The following is a 23,119-nucleotide window of genomic DNA, read 5'->3' as shown; positions in this document are numbered from 1 at the left end:
ATAAACTGGTTTACAAGGCGCATTGTAGAATTTTGAATTTGATCAAATTGCTTTTTGGAACTCTTCTAGGATACCCAGAGCATCCCCAAGAGTATCATTTATTAGGCCTCCTTTGTCCGCCCATTGCCCTACTTCCTTAATCCAAATAGCAGTAGGAGAAGCTGAGCTAGCTAACCCAGCTAAAGTTCTCAAACAAGAATTACCCTCACTCATATTGTAGGCAAATCCTGTCACTAGTAGTTCTAATTAGCCCACTTGCCCGAGCACACTCTCAACTTGTACATGCATTTGGAGAATGACCCTTATGGCACGGCTTATTCAGTTATTTTCACAGCTTAAATAAGGCTCAAACCACCACTTCCATAAAAGCATGGTTCTTACCTCCCTCTCTCCTCCCTCCTTGGAGCTCATCCATTCCGAATGTTTTAAAAGTTAGACCTTGGTGTTTGTATTTTCATTTTCGAATCAAGATTTAACGATTAGAACATCCGAAGCATCCCATACTCCGGAAAATCCTAGAATTTTTGTTGGATCTCGGAACAATCAAATTTAAGAAATTCCGATTCTTTGCTTTCTCTTCATTATATTTGGTCGTTGTTTATGTAAATTAAAAACCAACTTGTGCATGCCTTCATAGCGGTAGCGTTGTAAATAGAAAGATTATGCAATCAGCTAACTTTTAATCTAAGCAAATTGTAGCGGTTGAATAGTTAAGGGCACAGTCGACAGCAAAATCACATTATCTCAACTCAAAACATATCTCCCTTCTCTGTCTTGGGTTTTGATCTGCAGATAGAAGGGCTCTTCTTTAGGATGGCAAAGCAGACTAAATCGACAATACGCAGTTCAACTATTCTATCCTCGCCTCTCTTTTATCTCCGGGTCCCTGAAACCAAATATTAGTCATAATCCAATCGACTCACAAGTTTGAGGGTGCGATATAACTATTTACGGATCATGAATCATACCTCTGAATGTGATCAAGAATGAGAAGCCTGGGTCCGGGAGGGATTTTCACGTCTCTAAGAGCACTGTAATGAAATTGCATGGCGAACGGAAAGGCGTTCATTAAAATGAATACAAGCTACATGGTTTATAAATATGGACAAACAAAGTGACTTTACGATAGAATGTGAGTGATGAAAAATACGCAAATCCTGCTACTTGCCTATCGTTGAGCAGAGGCAAAGTGTTGTCGGATAATAGGCCTTTCTTGAAATTCTTCTCGTAACTCTGGAGGCCGAGGTTGCTCAACATGCTTCTTGTTTTAGAATAGTAGATATCTTCGGTAGGTGGTTGAGAAAATTTTTGCCCCAACTGCATAAACATGTGAAAAGTGCTTTGAGCGCGTATGAGTAACTAGACCACGGATACTAACAAACATGCATGTAAGCAGTGCTAACTCGTACAGGTCTAGATATGAAATTGGAATAATATGAAACCACATAGACGTTCATCTACATCTGGTATTTTCGAACAAGGAAAAAAAAATGTGAGTTCCAGATTTTCAGCTGCTTCATTGCCTCACAAATTACATGTTTGTTTTACTAATGTCTCCAAAAACCGCAATGCAATCATGTAGCTAAGGACTAGAAGATGAAAACACTTCACCTTTCAGCTACTATCAAACTGATAAATCATATATTGTCAGAGTCTCACCTTGAAAAGTCCACCTTGAACAAGTGCAAAGAAAAGTCCAGAAGTCACTGCATTTGCTGCTTGATTGGGGCCACCCATACCGCTCACAAGTGAAAACAGGGCTCCGGAACCAAAAGCAGCCACCATGCTGCAACAAAAATAGGGTTGTCACAAAATCAAAGAAACAAAGGCCACTTGTATTAGAAATAAATGAAATCTTAATACCGGCACACTGAATTAATAATATAAACGAAGAACAAACTGATAGATGATCCATTTCTAGATAAAGAAATACATTTTTTCACGGGAATGAAAAAAGAGTGGTGGGGTGGAAGAAACAAATCGACAGGAGATCTCCTGGGGACCTGCTGAAAATCTAGGCTGGTGGCACACCATTGGCTTATGGTCAGCCATGTAAGTTTCAGTTTTTCCAAAATGAACCAAAGGAACCAATCCATTAAAGTCTGTTCCTTACTCTTCAAATGACCTAAAACAGCCTAAAAGGCAGCAGGGCAACATCCGCATACGACAGGAGCTAAGATAAATTTTAAAAGAAAGGTTACCCTAATATAATTTCACAATTCATATTCATAGAATTTTGGCTAAATCACAACACAGAATAAATATGGCCATATGAGACCAGGCATCCACAACAACTTCAATGTTGTTAACTACTGCCTATATTTCTTCATTAAAGCAATCATAAGCTCAATTGATTGTGACTGCAATTTTATAAACACCAAACAGTGTGGACAAAGGAATAGGCTTACCTAGACTGGACATCCTCCTTGCCTCTCACTCTTTTCATGACACAGGATATGCCGGCATTGACACCAGTCATAACAGCAAAGTTGCGAGCTTGGACCAATGGACCACCTGCAAGGGCCTATGATCAAAGCAAACAAATTGTGTATATCAACAGAACAGCTCCACCAAGTACGGGTGACTGTTCTGACTAATGCAAACATAAGCCATGTTTCAAAATTTATCTGTTATCATTAAGAAGAAGCATGTTTCCCACCATAAAACATGTAATAGGTTTCCTTAAAGAATGTTTGGTGTTCATACAAATTTCAACTTCTACAAATTCTCAACAGAACTACCAAAATAATAGTAAATTAGAAAGGCAAAAAAAACCCGAGAACTATAAGTTTCATAGAACAAAAACGTCAGTTGATTCTTAGTTGCGAACATCCTTCAGTGTCCTACCATTGCAACGTAAGCAAGGTAGGGTTTGAAGCGTTTTTCTCTAAAGTCTAGCATTTTCAAGGGTTATATGTGAAATGCTCAATAATTAAGCCCAATAAAGTGAAAAGGAATCAAATTTTACTCTGCTTAGCTCACTAATTGCATACTCTAATCCCATCTGAATGCCACCCATTTGAAGAATACTAGGTTCCATGTTTACTCTTTGCCGCCCCAAAGTTTCTAAACAATGGCACCAACAGCAATCGCAGTAAGCAGACTCAAAGAATAACTAAAAAATATAGTCTATTATCTAAAAACATAAAAAGTGAGTTTTTAAAGTTTTTAAACTTAAACTTACTCCTTTCTTTTCTCTCTCTCCTCTCCTCTCACTCAAATCTATCTCTCCCTCTTTTCTTCTTTCTCTCTCCTTTTTTTTTTATCTCTCTTTCAATTCGTTATCTTCATTCTTTCGGTTCTTTCTCTCACTCTTCCTCTCTATCTTGTCCAATCCTCTCTCTTCTTTCTCATTCTTTTAATTATCTCTTACTTTCTTTCCTCCTCTCTTCTCTTTCTCCCTTTCCTACGACCCCTCTTTTTAAATATTTTTGTCTAGTTTAAGTCATAAAATTTAAAAATTTTAAATCGCAAACCAATCAAATTTTTTAGTCTTAAATAAAATTGTTTAAAAAAAATGTTCTTAAAAAATGTTTTAAGAAATGATAAAAATTTTCAAATAGAATAACAAACAGCCTAATTTTCCTGTATTTAAATACTGATAATTGCTACGAACAAGAAACAAAATATTGGGATTTATCATATACTCAAAATGCCAAATGGGGTGTGCTAAAGTTTCAGTCTTTCTCCAAATTCTCCGCGTAGTTCCCAATAGAAATCCAATCCAAACAAAGGGTATTTCGTAATTTAAACGAAAACATAGTGCAATTTTTCTCAGTGTGTGTATGTGTGAGAGAGAAAGAGAGAGAGAGACCTGAGCTTGGTTGAAAGAGGCCATGACTTGGGGGTTGAGGCCGGCCTGAGGAGGAGGAGTGGGAAGAGAGGAAGAAACATCGTTGGTGAGGGTACCCATGAAGGCGCCGATGGCGGCGCCCTGAGCGCCGCTGGTGAGTGTGACGACGGCGGCCTCGACGGGCAGAGACTGCTTGGCCAGCCACCCCTTGACGCCAGCCTGCAGCTCCTTGAAGCGAGCCTGAAATTCCTCAATAGGGTTCTGAGGAGGCACCATCTTCTCCACCATAGCTCCCTGTTTTCCTTGTTCCATGCGAGATTTCGACTTCCCCCAATTCGATTTCTGCTTCTTCTTCTTCTTCTTCTTCTTCTTCCTCTTCTGGTTCTGTAAATGCTATTGGAGCATACAGTCACTCTCTCCGTGGATAACGAGGTTTCTTTGTTTTTGTCTCTCTTATATACTTCCCTACTATATTCAACCTTCCCCTAAACTAGGGATGACAATGGTTCGGTTTGGGGACAGAAATGTTATATTCATCTCTATAATCATGAAAATTAATCATACTCATAACCGTAAAATAACCATTGAGGATTATCCATAACCATATCTAACGGATTTTCAATCGATTATCGGTTATATCCATTTTCGTCCCAAAAAAAAATTATATTCATCCAATTGGCGCACTATAAATTTTAGTAGATACTAATTTTGCCATTAAATAGTCACATCCAATTACAAAAAACATAACAATATATATTTGAAATTGTTCATGATAAGTCAATATGATAAATTGGTACAATAAAAAAGAAAAAGAGGACAAAAACAAATATGAAGGGAAGATAAAACATGTAAACTAAATATATGACAACAAACAAGAAGACAATTATTGATTTAATTTTGCATAATTCTATAGGTTCATAACATATGTAATAAACTGAAAAAATGACGCTAATTGATAATTTTTATGAATCAAATAACATGAAAAAGAATGAAAGATTACTTATTGGGCTTACAACATGCATCAATTTCTTGACAATGAGACTTTTGAAGAGAGATGAATCTGATAAACTTGGAACATTTGATAATTGATATATAAAATGATTCAATGAATTAATTTGGTTGAGTATAACAATAAGAGTATTGAATTGATGGGGTTGTTGGTATGCCCCATGTATGATGTTTGGTTTATAATAAAGATAATATAGGGTTTGATGCATGTATAATGAATTAGTACTATAGGGATATGAATAATTGAATACGTTGTGGGCATGATTCCAAGACTTCGAAAGGCATAATTGAATAAAATATAATATATATCAAATATATATATATATAATATTCGGATCGGATTCGGGTACGGATATAGATTGGGTACCCCTATAACCATATCCAAAACCATAACCGAATAAAGTTAACGGTTTTTCCCCATATCCAAACCATACCTGAATTTTCATATCCAAATCCAATCCATTCGAGCAATTATCTACGGTTATCGGATTTAATGATTAGAATTGCCATCCTTACCCTAAACCCTGCCCTGCCGTATGTGCTATGGCTTTAGACCTACCCAAATTAAACCCTCCGAAAGATAACTTCCACCGCTAAAAACACTTGCGTAAACCCTTGTCAGTTGCGGTCGATTTTGCCTCATCAGCCGCTCAAACTCATTTCTTATTAAATTTTTTATTTTAGCTTGAGTTTCCCTACATCAAAAGGAAAATTAATGAAAAAGTTTGAAAATTTTAAGTTTTAGCTATAAAGATAAAATAAATGGTAAAATGAATAGTATCAGAATTAATTTTTTAGTATAAAAATATAATTTTTCGTTAAAATGAACAATTTCGAAAAAATTTTGTTAAAATTTTCATGCTTGAATTGATTGTTCTTTGTTCATTTTGTAATTTGCACCTTATAACTTTTTAATTATTTAAAGGTGCGTAAGTTTCAGTTCGTCATAATTATATTTAGTTAACGGGCACTATACATGATGAAATTTATGAAAACAAAATTGACGGTTGAAGAGGTATAATGATATGAGTTGAAGTTTTAGCGAGGGTCAAAAAGTAAATTTAGATTTCCTCTTGACCAAAAGGAAAAGAAGGGTTCAAGGCCCAAAGCAACACCGAATAAACGATAGATTTTTAGTATGTTTGGAAGTAATATGCCGCATATTATCATTTTTAATAATTAATGAAATCATTTTTATTGATCAAAAGAGGGATGAAAAGATAAGTTAATCTTTTATCATACAAAAACATAATAGGTAATAATGTAATTTCACATATCTAAATTTTAATATTTTTTATTGAAACCTCACCTACAGATAATATTAAAATTTCTCTAATATTTAAAATTAGAAAAAATAAAAAACCAAAAACAAAAAGCTCTCACTCCCCTGTTCTCTCTCTCCCCATCTCTCCTTCTCATTTTCTAAAAAAAAAAATGTATTCATACACACAAAGTGTGTAGGCAAATACTAGTGTAATTGGTGAAAAGTTTTTGTTTAAGTGTCTATTCAATCGTATAATTATGTCTGATGTATCATTTTGTGTTTTGAATATACTGAAAACACTCTCAAATAAACTTGGATTTTGTGAGAAATTTTTCAATATGATTAAATCACAAATTAACCATTCACAAGGCATTACTCTGCATGTTATTATATAATTATAAAAGCTTTTTTTTTAAAATAAAAAAAAAAACTTTTTCTAATTATATAATGACACCTGACATAATGCCAATGTTGAGGTCGCGCCGCACTATTTCCCTTTTCTTCGCGGGCGGCGGTGGTTAAGTTACTTATTTTTGGCGCCAATCGCACTCCGGTGGCTAGCAGGCTAGCAGCCGTCCGACCCGCTCTTGCGCCGCCTGCATCTCATCGTGGTACCTTCTCCCTTTCAATTCTAGATACTTGTATTATTTGGTTTACAGTTAATTTAGTTGGTTATCAGATCCGCAATTCCTGTTACTGCTGATTTGTGGTTTTGGCATTTTCGCAAACACCTTGTGAGCGTGGCTGCTGCTGATTCTTTAGCTTCACACATATGCATACAGATTCTCTCCCTGCAATATTTCTACTGAATCAGCTCATCTTATATGTTAATTTTATATTACATTGTCTTTTTCCATGTATGATAATTAATTTGATGAAACGCTTTGAAAATTTTCATGCCAGAAGGTGGAGGAGGACGGGGAGGAATCAAAGTTTATTACTTTCGAGCAGCCGGGATGAGCACGTCGAGGGAGGAGTCGCCAGATTGGCTGCGCTCTTTCCAGGTACTCGAAAAGAATTTCACCAATCTTTTGTAGAAGTTGAAACTTTCATGCTCTAATGGGTACATTTTGCTGGTTAAAGTTGCTTAGCAGTTTAGGTATTTGATTGGTTTTACATTTCTTTTTCTGTTTTGGTTTTCTTTGTTTTCAGGTACCCGAAACTCATTCACCAGTGGAATTATCCTCAGATTCCGAGGCTGCACTGAATGGAGTTCCTTCGGGGGAGGATAAATCAGAAACTCATTCACCAGTGGAATTATCCTCAGATTCCGAGGTTTCTCTGAATGGTGTTCCTTCGAGGGAGGATAAAACCAATTCCCCTGAATTGTCTCCATGTAAATCTTCTAAACTTGCCGATGAAGATGAGAATAAAGTTCTTGGGGAAAGTGTTGCAGAGTCTCCATCTGGTAAGAAATTAAAACGAAACTCTCCAAAGCAAAGGAAAAATGCAGAAGATCAGAAATCCCCTAAAAAGAAGAAACTAGAGATATCCAAGGAAGGAGAAGGTAAATGCGAAGGGTTTGGTTGAAGCCTTCTGATCATGACGTTTGTAGAGTTATAAAAGAGAATTTTTGGTTCAGGAAACAGTGATGATGCAGAAGTTGCAGAGGAAGAACCATCTGGGAAGCACATTGAGCCTCATGTAAGAGTTTACCATAGAAGTAACAATGGTTCTCTATGTAATTTTTTATAATTAATGAGTTGCTTTGGTTATATGTAATTTGCAGGTCTCCACCTCAAGGTTGCCTTTGGTGCTCTCTGAAAAAGTCCAACGCTCGAAGGTACAACAAGATATTGTTCTTATCACTTGTTATAGGTTCTATATAGAGTCAGCAAGATGGTGTTCTTATCAAAAGTAGAAACTAACATTGACCAGATATTGTTCCATAGCTTGGTGTTTTACATCCCCCAATTACTTTCCATTGAAAAGAAATGGTTTGTATTTTGTATAGGCACTTGTTGAGTGTGAAGGAGAATCCATAGATTTGAGTGGTGATATGGGTGCTGTAGGACGGGTAATTATTTCGGATTCCAAATCTGCGGATCCTGAAATGTACCTTGATTTGAAAGGTATATCTTGTTTATATAGGTAAACAAATTGGTGGTTATTTAGCCTTGTCAGTGCAACTTATTGTGCGGCATGTTTCTTAATTAGATGCCTACATCTGATTAGTTTATCTTTGGTTTAACGCTACAGGAACCATATACAAAACAACAATAGTTCCTTCCAGGACATTTTGTGTTGTAAGTTATTGTCTCTACTTAGCCCCTTACAGAAATCAATAATCTTTCCTGTTAACGAAATCAGATGCACAATAATAATGATGTGATATGAAACATTTTCTTTTTTGTTCAGGTTAGCTTTGGTCAGTCGGAGGCAAAGGTTGGTTAGCCATTTAGTTAGGTAAGCAGGAAATGGATAACTTAATGAAAAGGGTATGGTTTAACTCTGAATTGTATATTCCTTGAGCAGATTGAAGCTATCATGAATGACTTCATTCAGTTGAAACCACAATCAAATGTTGATGAAGCTGAAACAATGGTTGAAGGTTGGTTTTTGTTGCGGTGGCTGTTTCTTTATTTTCATCTTCTCTTTAAAACAACCGAAACAGTAATCTCCTTAACATCTCATCGTTTTGAGTGAGTAGGAACCCTAGATGGTTTCTCGTTCAATTCAGAAGATGAGGGTGACAAACTTCCTAAAGCCACACCTCAACAAGCTGATCAAAACGAGGATGCTGAAGAACAAAATAAGGGGGTAACCAAGGCGAAGGCTAAGAAAGCATCGGTATGTATAAGAACCTTAATTTTTCTAATTCTTTTGGGTAAATGCAATGAATATTTTGATGATGTGAAGTTTTCTTTGTCTACAGACTGTTGTAAGGAAGAGAGCTAAACCTGCCGGAGGGAAGCCACAATCAGCGAAGAAACCAAGAAAGAAACCTCAAGTTTCCAAGAAGGCTAAGGGCAAGAAATGAGGCACACAATTTTGTTTGTCATTTATTCTGCCGCAAATTGGGATATTAGTTCTCATAGTTGACAGGAGTGGATTGGTGATGTAGAATAGCTAGCGGATCAGGTTATCTAGCAGCTCGACGGGCATAATCACAAGAATAACAAGGTTTTGAGTTGTTTTTTGTGTCTGATTTAGGCGGAGAATACACCGTTTTGAAGGCAATGATATGTATCTTGTTACTGTCATTGTTTTAAGTTGGTTGATGGAGTATTTAGTGACCATTACTGTATAATGATGCCGATTGGTGGCCTATATTCATTTGAAATTTTTACATGTAGGATCCATTGTTCATGATTCGATACAAGTTTTGTATTGTATTTGTATTGTTTCTCTCTGTTTGTTGAAGCCCTCCGATCCCATGTACTTGATTCATCACACCAGGCTTCACAGTTGCTTTCAAACGATCAAGATAATATGTAGACGATGAGAAGAAGGATTAGCGGCGGAACTGGTAACAGCGTGTTAGAAGAAGAATAAACCATCTGCACAACCTTCTCGCTGCCAGGTACTTGATATCTCGGAGGAGCTAACGCATAATTTGAATTTCTCGTCCTGCATCACGAATGTTTTACCGTATGAAATCCGAGAGTTGAAAAGAAAATAAGCAGTTGTTGAAAATATTCGAATGATGATATGATGGGGAGAAAAAAATGTACCCGTTGCCGTAGGGGCAGAAGAAAATGGCGTAATCAAAAGCCTTGCATGTAAAAGTGCTTGTGCCATCATCAAAAGCATAACTGTAAGCTCTTGGACAAGCTTTTTTGAATATGGTGGAATACTTGGAAGGCTGGCATGTCGTCGGGTTAGCAAACTGTCCGCTGCAGCAGTACTGGTCCAAACCAAATGCCTCGCAGGCGCTCTTGCATCCGATCACGGTCCCTTCACTTCCTCCTCCCACCACCTGAAGCTCTTTCGGGCAACCTGCACGCGTGTTTCATTGCCGCTCAGCCTTCAAAATTTGAACCATTTGACGCCCGAAAAATTACAAAAATTTGATCAAGACCATAATTTACCTGTGTTTATATCTGAAGCGCAGCCGGTGGCATTACATGGACCAAACACGCCACGTGGTGCGGCAATGAGGGGCAGATTGTAGCCGTCTACAATGCTGACATCGTAGAAATCTAAACCATTGCCATTGCCGAGAGTTATTTCAAAGAGAGAGGCAGGTGGAGTGGCACCACTGCCACCACATTCCAGCCTGCCTCCACAGTCGCCGGTTTGACACGTGCCAGCTCCCTGCTCGTCGAATGTGCAGCCTGTCCTAGCCCATATACGCCCTGACCATCCTGGAGTAGAAGGAAGTCTCACACTCTGGCCGGGGTCTAACCGAAACCCCGTTGTTGGGAGCGGAGGGGTGCCGGAACCTGCCAATGTACCGGGCCAGATGGTTTCCGGGCAGTTGTTTGTTATAGTGAATGTGGCTGAGTAGGATAAAGAGATGAAAAATGGAAAGAGGATGCAAAAGAAGCGCAGAAAAGTTCGAGGTCTCGTCGATAATGGCATGTTCTAGGCTTATAGGTTTTGGTTTGGTGTTTCGCTTTTCTGGTGGAATGGGATATATGGAAGGATTGGAAGAATCTGTGAGGGAAGGAAACGTGCAATCTAAGCCGCAAGATGACCATTCTGGGTTTAGGATTTCTTTTATCTTGGATGGCCTCTTGAAGAAGCGATTCCTTTTCTACCAAAAAGAAACTTGGACTAATGAATCTCCAAACCATATAATCTTCCTCGAGGAAAATAAACGATATTCTTTCGAAGATGACTTTGAGAACAAGCAACATCTGTTTCAAAACTTGGATTGAATTCGATCTCTCTACATGTACGCAGGCAGTGTCTGATCTATAAGCTCGAGCCAAAGTGATTGGGGAAAGAGAGGGAAGAACGCAGAAAAGTCTACTTCCGGTCATCCACATAACATAATCGGATTAGTACATTTATAATGTGGAATTCGCAGAATCAAAGTAAAGAACAAGAATGAAGAAGCCGGAAACACTGACCACAAAAATGAACATGAACATGAACATGAAAATATTTGCTCATAAATGTGTCGTTACAAATTTACAATGTTTTTACAACCTGACGATGCCAAATTAATCAAAACATCTTGGCATCACTAGAAAATTTACAAGCAACGAGAGTACTTTCCTCTGTTAGAAGAGATAAAAGGACTTCGAAGTTAAAAGAAGCCTAAAAGATAACAAGTAGCCTAGAAATGGTTCAGCGAAAGGCCAACTAAAGGTTGGAGGCAACTCTTCAATGCACTTTCAACCTTATAAGCACAGTTACTTTCAGACATGGCAGCTTAAAGGGATTGGCCTTACATGGAAAATATTGACGAACCAAATAGGCTATAGGCAGGACAACTCAAACACAATTTATGTCGAACCACCAGCACAAGATAATATGGAAATAATGTGACTCAAACGTACACGTGCTTTGATGGCTGAGCAGAAAGTGCTGTGTTGCACTTCGCCAAATAGAAGAGATTGATCAATTACCATATTGTGGAAGTTTTATCATATTTCTGCACGTAGCTTCACGTGCAAGTTACAACTTGATTCAAAAGACAAGCGTTTAGAACAGCCATGTCAACTCACCAGCATCACCAGGTGTAGCTTTCTTCTCCAAGAAATTATACAATTACCTACATGAGAAAACAAAACAAAAATTCATAAGAAGCCACATCAGAAAATTTCTAAATAAGAATGACATTATTCATTATTAACAAGCATATCTAATATCTCCTCGATAGCACATGCTTCAACTCCTGCAAAATTGACATCAATTTCAGATACATTCAATCAAATAACCAGAGCAAAAAACAATGCCGATGATGCAAATATATATAAAACAAGTGAAATCCGGATCATTCCTTCATAACCTGTACTAAACAAGGCAAAAGTAACACAACAACAATACTTCCTGCAATCGTAGTGAACAAGAACCAATAATATTACAGATCCAAATAAAGAAGCAACTAAGCGAACCATTTTAATAAATAAATACAAATAATTGCCTTTTGGCAACATAAACATCATAAATGAGAACAAATAAGAAGATACTAGTAATAAGGTAAAATAATTAATGGGAGTAACATAAAAGAAGTCACAGCTAAATCATGACACAAGTCGTACAAACGACCTGAGAGCACCCTGTAGCAAATATAGCCAAAATTCCTGACCAGTAGGGCTAGCATGAATAAGAATTGAATCCAAGATTCTTAAGCAGTTAAACAAGCCCCGATCACCCCCTAAATAACATTCTTTTAAAGTCAAGCTAATGGAGGAGTTAAATTGCAGTAAACAGGACTACAAATATAGATTGTTCCTACAGACGGGTAGGACACATTAGGTCCACCACTTTAAGTACTCATCAAGTTCATCGTCCACATCCGTTCCAAAAAATGCAAATAGGGAAAAGTTTAAAGGAACAAGATTAAGATAAGCAATAAAAGGTCGTTCATTTATCTTATAAGCCTAGCTCATATCCATGCCATCTCCAACTTTGCTGCAGATCAGACTGGCAGTAGTGAAGGATCTCTCGAAGGGAGAAGGATGGAACTGGGCATCCCGTCTGCGCTTAGAAGAGCAACTGTCTGCAGAAGAGCTATCCGACTCAAGCTTCCTACGGACCCCTCTCACAGCCTGTTCCTCTACCTGTGTAAGGGGGAAAATCTTTCCGCTTGCCCGGCAAAGGGAGCTATGGTTATCATACAGGATCCTCTGATCACAGTTTTTGTCGCAGATGTGAGTGGCTCCAGTTAGCTTGCAGAGGTACATATTCGCGCAGACGTGCTCGTTCTGACATTTCCAGTCACATTTGTGAACAGGATTTGACACATCACGGCCCAAAATAGTCGACAAATAAACAACATTCGTAGGTCCTGCTACCACAGAATTGCCAGCCACCTCCATTGCAACTGCCAATTAATGAGTTTTCGAAACGTCAATTGAACAGATTCCACCAGCAAAGGAGGCCTTTTTACAACAACAAAAACAACAACCAAGCCCTAGCGGTGCGGGATCGGCTGTATGAATCCTACAACACCACTACGCTCGGTTTTACGCAAAGTCTAAATTATTTTTTTTACAGATCCGAACACAATGTAGAAATTCGTTCCCCACACTTCATATGGAATTGTTTAATTACTAATCACAGAAACACTAATCATGTTCCATATGAAGCCAACAATTCACTTTCTTCATCAGATCTGATGCATGTATCAACGTGGGATACAAAATTACACAATTTTAATTACTGCCCTTAAAATTTACAGAAAATTTATTTGCTTTTTGTTTTACCTGATTAATTAATCATAATACATAATTATATACAAGCAATTACCTCAAACAAAAACTAAAAAAAATTCCAGAAAAAAATAGAAAAGAAAGAAGAAAATGACTCACCTGTGCTTCCTAGTTAAAAACGAAGAACACGCGCGCTGTGCTTCAACGCTAACCCAGCAACACCACCACCTACTCCTCACCTTCTCTCTCACCTCTCTCTCTCTCTCTCTCTCTCAAAGAGTCGGACTGTCTCTCTCGCTATCCAAATTGCCTAGCAAGCTAACATAGAAAACGCAAGCGTAGGGGTCGGTATTTATAGAAAAATGGGAGAGAGAGAGAGAGAGGGAGGGAGGAGAGAGAAGGTGGGGGTGGAGGAGTTGACGTTGGAGTTACTGTGAGAGAAAGGAGAGGGCAAAAATGCAAGAAGCCCAACCCAACGTGCCTAAACTGATAAAAAGGAGAAAAGATTCCCTCCGAGTTTCTTCTACTAACACTATCAAATCAAGTAATTTGGATTTTTCAAATTTTATTTAACAATTAAAAATTATTATAATTTTTGAAAAGTTAATATAAATGAATCGTTAAATAAAATTTCAAATATCCGTACCCGTGAGCTTCTCATGATAAAGCACCAAATTTCCAAATGAAATACGAGTGAAATTCCGAGTAAATTCACTTTGTGCCCCTTTTTTATATATATTTAAAATACGACCCAATTCCCTAGTGGACTTGACTTTTCAAAGGGTTTACCTACAAAAGGGGATAATCCAAGAATATTATATATTTTCTTTCAACAATACTAGATCCACCTTGTATTGTTGCATAATCAATGATACTGCAACACGTCTTCATACAGTATTTATTGATTATCGTAAATTGACTTTTTTTGCATTAAGGGTCTCAGTGAAGGTGTCTAAACTTAATTACGCATTATTATATCACTAATTCATATTATTTAAAAGTATCGTCACAATAGCATCTTCGTAAGTTTCTTTAAATATTTTGTTTACATACAAAGGTGTTAGAATGGAGTTTCATGTTAAGCAACAACATGGGTAGCAAAATTAGTTATAACGATTGTTTTATGACAATTGAATTTGAAAGTTCAACTATTATTAGATTGTAGTGCTAATGACAATATTGAAAAAACATTAAAACGGACACGTGCTATTTTATTATTGGTGTATGCAATGAGGTAAGAATACGAGATCCTGATCACTCTCGACCTAAGTATTTGATATTTTAAAAATACTTTTATAAATATCATCTCAAACTAAAGTATTTTAAAATGTGAACCTCGAGTCGGACTGAGTGTGACTCAAAATATCGTGTGTTCCCAGTCCCCACCTCCAACGGTCTCTCTCTTTTCTCCTCAACGATTCACGCGCTCTTCCTCTCTTGAGAAAATTTTCATTGTGACGGGAACACAAGTGTACCCCACTTCTTTTAATAGAAGTGGTGAGAAATTTTATTTTTTAAGTTATTAACTTTTTAGCACACATATCCCACTATTTGTATAATGACACGTGGTTTACCATCTCGTCTACCGGTCATATTGAAAAATATCTCCCCTCTCTTTCTCTCCCTATGACTTTAACACGAACCAACACTCGCCACGTCGCCTTCTCACCGTCATCCTCGCTGGGCTGTTCCGAACTCCCACAGGCCCATATTCACAATTCGGGATCTCGAGCCCTCGACCCTTTTGGGTTTAGGCTGTGGATCTTGACCCGAGAACCATTTTCCAACCCGACTAGCTCCGTTGCTCTTCGTTCCGAGGGTTACGGTCTCGGAATCGCCACCCTTGCTCCTCCCTGCGCTCAGATATCAGTTTCAGACTCGATTTTTTAGTTCTCGAGGAACAGACGACACACAAAGCTCCTTTCTTTTTCAATAAATTATCCACCCAATCCAAAAACCCACCACAAATTCAACCCCCACAACCCTAATCCCCATTCACAATTCTCCTTACGTGACAAGATCCAATCACTCCAAGTTTTGATCTGGATTGCGATCTCTGTTCCGAGGGGCTGCAACTTTCTCGGGAAACAAACGGGTTTTCTGGATTAGATTGGGGGCTTCGGGTTTTCGGGTATGTGTATATTACTTCTCTACCTTTTGTCGTTTTTTTTTTTTTTGTTTTAGTTGGGTGTTTTAACTCTGTTTAGTTGCCTAGAAAATGTAGGAAACTGCGGGAAAATGGAGGGGATTGGAGTATGGGATGTTGGGGGTTTTGAGTAACTTGGGATCTGAGAAAAAAAAAAGCTGAATTCTTGGGTTGTGAGTTTTTCAGTTTTGAGATTGGGAGCTTAAAACAACAGAAAGATGTAAGCTTTAGGATTCAATAGATTTGATTCTGTATGCTTGGGCTCCGTTCGATTACTTGGAGCTGTTTCAAAGTTTTCAGGTTATTCTGTATTGGAAGTGTATCATGACAAAAGTCATGTGGTCTTGAGATGCTGTTTGAAAACTTACTATATGTGTGCTCGTTTTCCTTCCGTAGAAGATCAGGAATGGTAGAGAATATGTGCTTGTTTTCCTTCCGCATAAGTTCGGGATTGATAGAGTAATGAAGGGCCTTAATATTACCGATGAAATCTTAATAAATCCTTGAAAGAAGTCTATACAGATCCATAGAAATCTATAAGAGAAATCCGTATAAATCTGCCAAAAGCCATATAAAATTGTAGAGTCCATTAAAATCCTTTGATATCCGTCACTTACAAAAAGTCCATAAAAATATTCTGAAATCCAAATTGACTACACCCCCTTACTTATTTGTTGAATTGAGATTTCAAAATACAGTTTTAAGCTAGCTGCTGAGCTTTTCATGTGATATTTTTGTCTAACATTCTTATTAGATTTGATATGTCCCATTTTTTGTTGTAAGCAGGTAAAGGATCATGGTGGGATTTAAGAATAGGTATATGGTAGTGGAGGTTATCTTGGATCCTAATAGAGAACTGGTGAGAAAAGATCCTGTTATCATTACCTCGTACAATGTTACGAAAGCTATCCGAGACAGCATCCTAGTAAATTTTGGGGAGTGCGGTCTGGCTTCGTCACTTGGATCATTCCAAGGTAAGTAATGGCTCCCAGTAATTCTTGTTACCTTCTTTATTTATGCGCATTTGCAATTAATTTTCTGTAAAATGGACTCTCTCAATTTCTCCGAATGTGTAATTTTATGCAGTCAAGTATGTGAATGACATTACGAGGCTGTGTATCATTAGAGCTTCAAGGGATGAATATCAGAGAGTATGGGCTGCAACTACCATGGTCAGGAGTATTGCAGATTGCCCGGTTCTATTTAATTTGTTGGACCTAAGTGGTGAGTTAAAGATTTGCAGCAGATTAAGTCTTGCGGCTTGCTGATATTTTTCGAAAATGCACAATACCTTACAATTAAGTTATCATTTTGACTCTTGAATTTTGTTATTGTTCTTGATTAAGAAATTAGAGTGCTTCCACTTTAGTGGTGATTGGTAATCACAATTTCCTTAAAAGTAAGCAGAATTTCTTATAGTAAACATTGTTTGGAACTTCTTAAGAGGTCACATTTTATCTTGTAGTGTTCATTTTTTAAGCTGATCGGAAGTTACTGTCATCTCAAAGACACAACATAATTGTCTTCTTTCCCATCTGTTAAAAGAAAGTTAATTACCAATGATTTCTTTCATTTCTTTTGTATCAGGAAGTATCAAAGCTTGTAAAGAAACCGCATTGAAGTGTGATGAATCAAAATTTGAACAGCACAAGCTTCTTGTTGGATCTAATCTTTCGGCTCAAGATACTCAAAAAATGCAGTACTATCTTGACAAGATCAAAGGCCTCGAGCACTAAAGTTCTACCGCACCTATGGTAATATACTGTATTCAGATGGCATTTTATGTTGCTTTTCCTTACCTATGAGCTATTACAGCTGTCATGTATTGGTTGTTTAATGGAGTATTGTTATCATTAGATAACAACGTACTTCTCGTGCTATAGACCACAATCAACAGTCGCCGAAACTCTTTAAAATGATGGAGATGAACTATAGCTCTCAGTTTGGCCTAAAGTAGGCATAAAGTAGATATTCGTGCCTAATTTATTATCTAACGAACAAACTCATTCTTGTCCAACATCTTGTAGGAATTTGGTGAGCCTCACAAGCTTCATGTCCTGGTTCCATCGGTACTTGATGTCCATTACTCTGCTGACTCCGTGGCTCCTGTGGAATTCTAAAGGTTAGAAAATCTCAAAAGAAAGGAAGCTTTCAGGAACCTCAAATTTTCTAACTGTAAGTAGTTGTGAAAAGGGTATGTAGATGTAAAATCAAGTGGTGGATTAGGCAGAGGAAGTATTTGATTTGGCTATCTAGTTTCTTCGGAAATATGTTTTGTCAGGTTAGTTTGTGTTGTTTACTAGTGAAGGGGGGAAGTTCGTGTATCGCACATACACGGTTTTTGTTTTGGTCAAACGCACGTACTCCTGGCGGCGTATAAGATACATCGGAAGCTGGGGGCTACCAGAATTTTCACAGTTTTGATGACTAGCAAGTAACAAATTCCGTTGTGTCCAAAAATTCTCTTTCTTATACAGCAAGTAATTACTGTTTCATGTTTAAGGTATCTCTGTGCAAATTCCATTTTGATACCTTAGGGCATTCTTTTACAAGCATCAACGATGTCATCGGGACCCCGCCACAAAAGGTAGTTAAATGGTATCACATCAGCCATATGATTTGCCACATTTAACTGCGTGCTTTAGTGGTAAATGACACAAAGTTAGTTCCTAATTGGGCGCAGATTCTGGCATACAACCAAAGATATGTTGTTAGGTGACGAGGGACGAGGGGTTTTATCTCCAGGTATACCCACACTTGGCCAGTTGTTCCTGTCCGAATCTTGAGATTTTCGAGTGCTTTTGTGTATGGCATTTTTGGGTATGCTCCGAGTATGCTATACACTGAGATTTTTGGCCGTGGTATCGTTGATTAATGATCCAATGATCAAGATCTTAACGCTTGTAAATTCCGGTATATAAGATATCAGGAGTATAGAGGAATTTTACCAATAGGCTCGAACTCAAAGTGGGTTAGTCCTGATTGACAGCTGCTTTGCAAAGACGATTAAAAAATAGAGCAGTAAATTCTCATTATTTTCACTGGGGCAGGTTTTTGGAGCTGGAAAATGATCTGTTCCTAACTTATAGATACCACATGTTCAAAGAATTCATCATTCGTGAATGTTCGTGCGAAGGAAGGAAGATAATCTTGGGTCAAGGCATGATGATGTCGCATGTTCAACTATCTAATATCAATAAGCATATTGACGTGTTGTAGATTATTGACATTTTATTTATATTATCAACTATGTCGAAGTTTTAATAAGGGTTCATTTGGAAAATGCTTTTAAAATGACTTAAAGCGTTTTTGGTGAAAATATTTTTAAAATCATTCCTTAGTAAAAATCCAAGTGGTCCATGAAAAAATATTTGAAGTGCTTCATGCAGGAAGCACATTTATGGTACCTCTTTCAAAAAGCACTTGAAAGTTGAAGCACTTCTTGAAGCACTTGAACTTCAAGTGCTTTTAGAACCCAAAATTAATTTTATCAAAACAGTTTTTAATCATTTTAAAAATACTTTTAAACGAGTTTTTACATAGTTGTACATCTATCGACATGTTTGGCAATAGAAATCCAGGTGAAAAGTATATAAAATGTGACATTTTATTAAGTGGGAGAAAACACGCAATCAGACTTCCAACATGAGATCTTCTCAGAAGAGAGGATAATAGACAATACTATTAGCCTTTTAATAATGACGACAACAGTGCTGTTTCCCATTAATCCATTGACTTTGTTGGGTAATTGGGATTAGGATCTTTTCATGAGGTTAGGAGACTAAGTCTTCTAAGCAAATCACACGGTCTGTTGGATCAAAATCCAACTTTGATTCAACAGTTATAATTATTATAACTTTATAGGAGTCTTCTGTTTGTAATCCAACGATCCGTGTGATTTGCTCAAAAGGCTCAGCCTCCTAAGCGCATGAGAAGATCCTGATCCGGGTAATTGAATCAATGTGGGTGGCAAAAAGCCGGAAGGCAATTTGTTTTGCACTTGCTTAAGCAAGGGTGATAAAAAAATTAAAATCAAAGACTAATCGTAAAATAGCACTCACTTTTCACTCATGTTTGGTGAGCTTAGTAGTGGGGTTGTTAGAAATCCTCGAACTTGATAAATTTGCACTTGATTGTGTTTCATAGTGAATGTTTTTTCACGTGTTATATTAGGAATAAGAATACGCAACATGGTTGATATGTCTCGTTACTTTTAAAGAATATTAATAATAAAAAAAAATGTGCTAATTTGGATGGAATCACAATATCGTGTGACACTACTCCTATATTCACGTCTAAATCACATTTTAAGCCTCATTTTATGTCATGTGTAACACCTCCTATATGATATAAGGATATTCTATGTTGAGTCGAAGAACACCATGCATTGATGGGTGGTGGGTGGGAGCTCATATTGACTATCATGAGATCTTTTCTTGTAGCCGGTATATTTATAGGTTTTTCCTAGATTCATTCTTTCATGAATTGCTGAAAAAGAAAAAAAGTTCATTAAAATTCCTATGTTGGGATTAAGTACTAAATGTATATGTCAAAAGAAAGGATGGAGCTGTCCACACTCATTTCAACATCTCACACACAACTTTCAATTTTCGACTGTTAAATCGAACAAATTGAAGATCGGTGAATAAAAATTAACAAGAGTGGATAAAAGGTAAAAAGAAGTAAGTGAAAAGCACTACCGAAAAGAAATAGCGCTAAATTATAATACTAATGATAAAGTGCAGGAGCTTTAAGGAGATATCTTGAATTGAGAAACCGATATCACGTCACGTGTACGCCAAAAGTACATGCAAAGGGCTTCTCCTTGGCATGGACTTCTCCTACGCAAGAACTTTCGCCCGTTCGAGACCCACATGTTTGCTATAAAAACCCGCCTCGTTTTACTCCTTTTCATACCAAAAAACCAGAGAGTCCACTCCACTCACACAAACACAGCTCAACACAACAGAAACCCACACCCGTGTTACACTTGGACTCTCGCTCTCTCCTCCCCCTCTTTCTCTCTCCTTCCTTGAACAATTTCAGAAGCAAAAGATCTCAGACGAAGAAGAAGAAATGCAGCAAAGAGTTTTGGATTACGTTTTGGTGCCCGCAGGGCTGCTGGTAATGGTGGCATACCACCTATGGCTTCTCTATCGAATCCTGACGCAGCCCAACAGCACCGTCATCGGAATCAATTCCATCAACCGCCGCTTCTGGGTTCACGCAATGATGGAGGTAAAACCAAAACCCAACAAAACCCATCAATCAAAATCATATCTTTCAATTTTTTTTTGTCTTATTAATTGGTTCCTATTCATATTATCTTGCACGAGTGAATTTTTATGTTGTTGGAAAATGTTGTCTTCTTGTGCACCAGTAACCTTGAAAATATTGAAAGAAGGGTTTTTAACCAATTGGTCAGCCGTCTTGTATTCAAGTTCGATTTTTTTTCCTGTAAATTAGAATGGTTTAGAGTATCATCTTAATTGATTCCTATTCATATAATCATGTAGAACATGACAACATACATTTTTGACAATGAAAGTGATTTTCGTACAAGTTTTTTCTCTTCATGCATACTCCGTATTTAGTTTTTGAATTTTGAATTGAATACGTTAAAAGAAAATTAATGGATAAAAACAGTGCATATACGATTGAAAAATGATGTTCTCTAATGACCAATTTGCATTTGGGCATGCACGAAATGCAGGAAGCTCCAAAGCATGGTGTTCTTGCGGTGCAAACATTGAGAAACAACATAATGGCGTCGACCCTTTTGGCCTCGACCGCCATTACGCTCTGCTCTCTCATTGCCCTCTTGATGACCAGCGGCACCAAATACAGAGCAGCTTTATTTGTCTTTGGGGACCGAAGCGAGCTAGCATTTTCGATCAAGTTCTTCGCCATTTTGGTGTGTTTCCTGGTGGCTTTCCTCTTCAATGTGCAGTCCATAAGGTACTACAGCCACGCCAGCATTCTCATCAACGTACCGTGCAAGAAGATGTCGCCGCACCATCAGCACCACTACCTCACTACAGACTACGTTGCCACCACCGTGAACCGAGGCAGCTATTTCTGGTCCTTGGGACTCCGGGCGTTCTATTTCTCGTTCCCTTTGTTTCTATGGATTTTCGGGCCGATTCCGATGTTCGTGTCCTGCGTTGTTTTGGTCATCATGCTCTACTTCCTAGATGTCACCTTTCAGTTTGGTTGGGAGGTTGGGGTTGCTGACAACGATGATCACATCCTCATTAAGGACGATGAGGAACAAAGGTTGCCAAACTAGCTAGCACGACACTTCAAGTCAATCAGGCATTGTCACGTTAGAAAGTTGACGGAATATGTTTAGCGGAGCATAGAAACTAGCTAGCTAGCAAGGTACAAGTACTAAACCAAAAAGCGGTTCAGATTCAATACAAGTTGAACTGAACTGCAGCACAATAAGTTGATGGATGTAACAACACAACGAATAAAAGTAGAGTATTATGGAATGCTCAGCTGGTCTGTATTTTCATGCCACTTGGAAATTATAATGTTCATTTTACTGGATTTGCACGTAATGTATGCGTATGAAGGGAATGAATTTACCTCATTCTCTTAGACCTTGTTTGAAAGTGCTTTTAAAATAACTGAAAATGTTTTTGATGAAAATGTTTTCAGAACCAATCCTTAAAGTATTTTTCTAGGATTCACTTTCATTTTACTAAGGATTGGTTCTAAAAAGGCTTTTGATGAAAATGTTTTTAGAATCAATCCTTAGTAAAATGCAAGTGAATCTTGAAAAAGCATTTCAAGTGCTTTTGGAACCCTAAAACATTTACTCCAAATGCTCTTTCAGTCAATTTAAAAGCACTTCCAAAAGAGTTCTTACTACGGAATTGGCTCAATGTTGTGCAAAGATTCTTTATGCAGTAAGATGCGATGGTTTCGTTTAAAAACATTTAAGCATTGTTCCATACGAATCAATATAATGTACACACAAAATTAACATATTTATTAGCACATTTTTAATAGAGTTTGGCCCTGCACATTTTTAAATTTTATGTCTACAAACAGCCTTACCCGTGTTAATATTTATTTATTTATGGCTAGGAAATAGACTTTATTAAGCTAAAGAGAATCTCCGGGAACACCTAGAACCCGTACAGTCAAATACAAATGAATGGCGTGACTTCACCAGGAAGCACCCTATTCCAAATACAAATATTGTTAACATTGTGATCAATAAATGTAATATCATATGCAAAGAAGTTGACTTCTTTATAAATATGTTGCCATTGAATAGAGACAAAAGAGATTGCCACCCATTTAATGTCCTCGAAAATAGTTCCGAACCTCCAATAGATCTTGCATTGGTCGAGAATCCCGTGTTGATATTAGTGTATTACTATCAAATGGGAACAAACAAACAAAAAACTTTTAAATGAATAAATAAATAAAATAGAAGGAAGGAAAATGGGGACAAAGCTAAAAGTGCATCGTGAGGCATGTGAATGTGATGAGGCAGTTGCGAAAGGTTTATGATGGAGAGAGTGCGAGTTACACTACATGAATTGCCCGAAGAACCGGAGGATGCTCTCAGTTTGTTATAGACATGAGATGCCTCGCCAAACACATCTTTCAGTTTCATGTCCCAT

General features: G+C 37.6%; 6 protein-coding genes across 9 annotated transcripts; 3 read left to right on the top strand and 3 right to left on the bottom strand.

Moving 5' to 3' along the window:
* Positions 1–640: 640 nt before the first annotated feature.
* Positions 641–4,230, bottom strand: LOC137734149 (chloroplastic import inner membrane translocase subunit HP30-2-like). The gene is made up of 6 exons (XM_068473444.1): positions 3,815–4,230; positions 2,409–2,524; positions 1,660–1,786; positions 1,169–1,317; positions 969–1,031; positions 641–886 (listed from the first exon to the last, which is right to left on the bottom strand). Exons 1-6 carry the CDS (start codon positions 4,103–4,105, stop codon positions 856–858), a joined length of 777 nt encoding a protein of 258 aa, XP_068329545.1. The 5' UTR covers positions 4,106–4,230; the 3' UTR covers positions 641–855.
* Positions 4,231–6,543: 2,313 nt separating this feature from the next.
* On the top strand, positions 6,544–9,407 carry LOC137733719 (DNA-binding protein BIN4-like). 2 transcript variants are annotated; one of them, XM_068472879.1, is made up of 11 exons: positions 6,544–6,676; positions 6,969–7,069; positions 7,218–7,572; positions 7,648–7,709; positions 7,795–7,848; positions 8,020–8,137; positions 8,265–8,311; positions 8,424–8,450; positions 8,541–8,616; positions 8,716–8,855; positions 8,941–9,407. In XM_068472879.1, the coding sequence occupies exons 2-11, from the start codon at positions 7,022–7,024 to the stop codon at positions 9,043–9,045; spliced, it is 1,032 nt and encodes a 343-aa protein (XP_068328980.1). In that variant the 5' UTR covers positions 6,544–6,676; positions 6,969–7,021; the 3' UTR covers positions 9,046–9,407. The 2 variants fall into 2 exon arrangements, with proteins under 2 accessions (XP_068328980.1, XP_068328981.1); XM_068472880.1 differs by having other exon boundaries at positions 6,549–6,676; positions 6,972–7,069.
* Positions 9,408–9,468: 61 nt separating this feature from the next.
* On the bottom strand, positions 9,469–11,005 carry LOC137733720 (pathogenesis-related thaumatin-like protein 3.5). Its single transcript, XM_068472882.1, has 3 exons — positions 10,097–11,005; positions 9,740–10,004; positions 9,469–9,635 (listed from the first exon to the last, which is right to left on the bottom strand). Exons 1-3 carry the CDS (start codon positions 10,587–10,589, stop codon positions 9,488–9,490), a joined length of 906 nt encoding a protein of 301 aa, XP_068328983.1. The 5' UTR covers positions 10,590–11,005; the 3' UTR covers positions 9,469–9,487.
* Positions 11,006–12,357: 1,352 nt separating this feature from the next.
* On the bottom strand, positions 12,358–13,638 carry LOC137733718 (uncharacterized). Its single transcript, XM_068472878.1, has 2 exons — positions 13,493–13,638; positions 12,358–13,005 (listed from the first exon to the last, which is right to left on the bottom strand). Exon 2 carries the CDS (start codon positions 12,998–13,000, stop codon positions 12,563–12,565), a length of 438 nt encoding a protein of 145 aa, XP_068328979.1. The 5' UTR covers positions 13,001–13,005; positions 13,493–13,638; the 3' UTR covers positions 12,358–12,562.
* Positions 13,639–15,076: 1,438 nt separating this feature from the next.
* On the top strand, positions 15,077–18,219 carry LOC137735095 (probable ribonuclease P/MRP protein subunit POP5). 3 transcript variants are annotated; one of them, XM_068474469.1, is made up of 5 exons: positions 15,077–15,464; positions 16,263–16,453; positions 16,566–16,703; positions 17,067–17,233; positions 17,507–18,218. In XM_068474469.1, the coding sequence occupies exons 2-4, from the start codon at positions 16,276–16,278 to the stop codon at positions 17,213–17,215; spliced, it is 465 nt and encodes a 154-aa protein (XP_068330570.1). In that variant the 5' UTR covers positions 15,077–15,464; positions 16,263–16,275; the 3' UTR covers positions 17,216–17,233; positions 17,507–18,218. The 3 variants fall into 3 exon arrangements, with proteins under 3 accessions (XP_068330570.1, XP_068330571.1, XP_068330572.1); XM_068474470.1 differs by having other exon boundaries at positions 16,266–16,453; positions 17,507–18,217; XM_068474471.1 differs by lacking the exon at positions 15,077–15,464 and having other exon boundaries at positions 15,551–16,453; positions 17,507–18,219.
* Positions 18,220–20,411: 2,192 nt separating this feature from the next.
* Positions 20,412–22,027, top strand: LOC137735773 (uncharacterized). Its single transcript, XM_068475214.1, has 2 exons — positions 20,412–20,717; positions 21,193–22,027. The coding sequence occupies exons 1-2, from the start codon at positions 20,556–20,558 to the stop codon at positions 21,766–21,768; spliced, it is 738 nt and encodes a 245-aa protein (XP_068331315.1). The 5' UTR covers positions 20,412–20,555; the 3' UTR covers positions 21,769–22,027.
* Positions 22,028–23,119: the final 1,092 nt, after the last annotated feature.

This window comes from Pyrus communis, chromosome 5, assembly GCF_963583255.1.
Source record: "Pyrus communis chromosome 5, drPyrComm1.1, whole genome shotgun sequence".
Lineage (NCBI taxonomy): Eukaryota > Viridiplantae > Streptophyta > Magnoliopsida > Rosales > Rosaceae > Pyrus > Pyrus communis.
This window is presented reverse-complemented; position numbering and strand designations above follow the sequence as displayed.

Bases quoted from the DNA above. Each gene is read 5' to 3' on its own strand.
- LOC137734149 (XM_068473444.1), bottom strand. From the start codon at position 4,105: ATGGAACAAGGAAAACAGGGAGCTATGGTGGAGAAGATGGTGCCTCCT. The intron at 1,787-2,408 runs GTAAGCCTATTC...TTTTTGTTGCAG, and splicing joins AAGGAGGATGTCCAGTCTAG to CATGGTGGCTGCTTTTGGTT. The intron at 1,318-1,659 runs GTGAGACTCTGA...ATGTTTATGCAG, and splicing joins TTCAAGGTGGACTTTTCAAG to TTGGGGCAAAAATTTTCTCA.
- LOC137733719 (XM_068472879.1), top strand. From the start codon at position 7,022: ATGAGCACGTCGAGGGAGGAGTCGCCAGATTGGCTGCGCTCTTTCCAG. The intron at 7,710-7,794 runs GTAAGAGTTTAC...TGTAATTTGCAG, and splicing joins GGAAGCACATTGAGCCTCAT to GTCTCCACCTCAAGGTTGCC. The intron at 7,849-8,019 runs GTACAACAAGAT...TATTTTGTATAG, and splicing joins AAAAAGTCCAACGCTCGAAG to GCACTTGTTGAGTGTGAAGG.
- LOC137733720 (XM_068472882.1), bottom strand. From the start codon at position 10,589: ATGCCATTATCGACGAGACCTCGAACTTTTCTGCGCTTCTTTTGCATC. The intron at 10,005-10,096 runs GTAAATTATGGT...ACACGCGTGCAG, and splicing joins CGCTTCAGATATAAACACAG to GTTGCCCGAAAGAGCTTCAG. The intron at 9,636-9,739 runs GTACATTTTTTT...TTCGTGATGCAG, and splicing joins TTCTGCCCCTACGGCAACGG to GACGAGAAATTCAAATTATG.
- LOC137733718 (XM_068472878.1), bottom strand. From the start codon at position 13,000: ATGGAGGTGGCTGGCAATTCTGTGGTAGCAGGACCTACGAATGTTGTT.
- LOC137735095 (XM_068474471.1), top strand. From the start codon at position 16,276: ATGGTGGGATTTAAGAATAGGTATATGGTAGTGGAGGTTATCTTGGAT. The intron at 16,454-16,565 runs GTAAGTAATGGC...AATTTTATGCAG, and splicing joins GTCACTTGGATCATTCCAAG to TCAAGTATGTGAATGACATT. The intron at 16,704-17,066 runs GTGAGTTAAAGA...CTTTTGTATCAG, and splicing joins TAATTTGTTGGACCTAAGTG to GAAGTATCAAAGCTTGTAAA.
- LOC137735773 (XM_068475214.1), top strand. From the start codon at position 20,556: ATGCAGCAAAGAGTTTTGGATTACGTTTTGGTGCCCGCAGGGCTGCTG. The intron at 20,718-21,192 runs GTAAAACCAAAA...CACGAAATGCAG, and splicing joins GGGTTCACGCAATGATGGAG to GAAGCTCCAAAGCATGGTGT.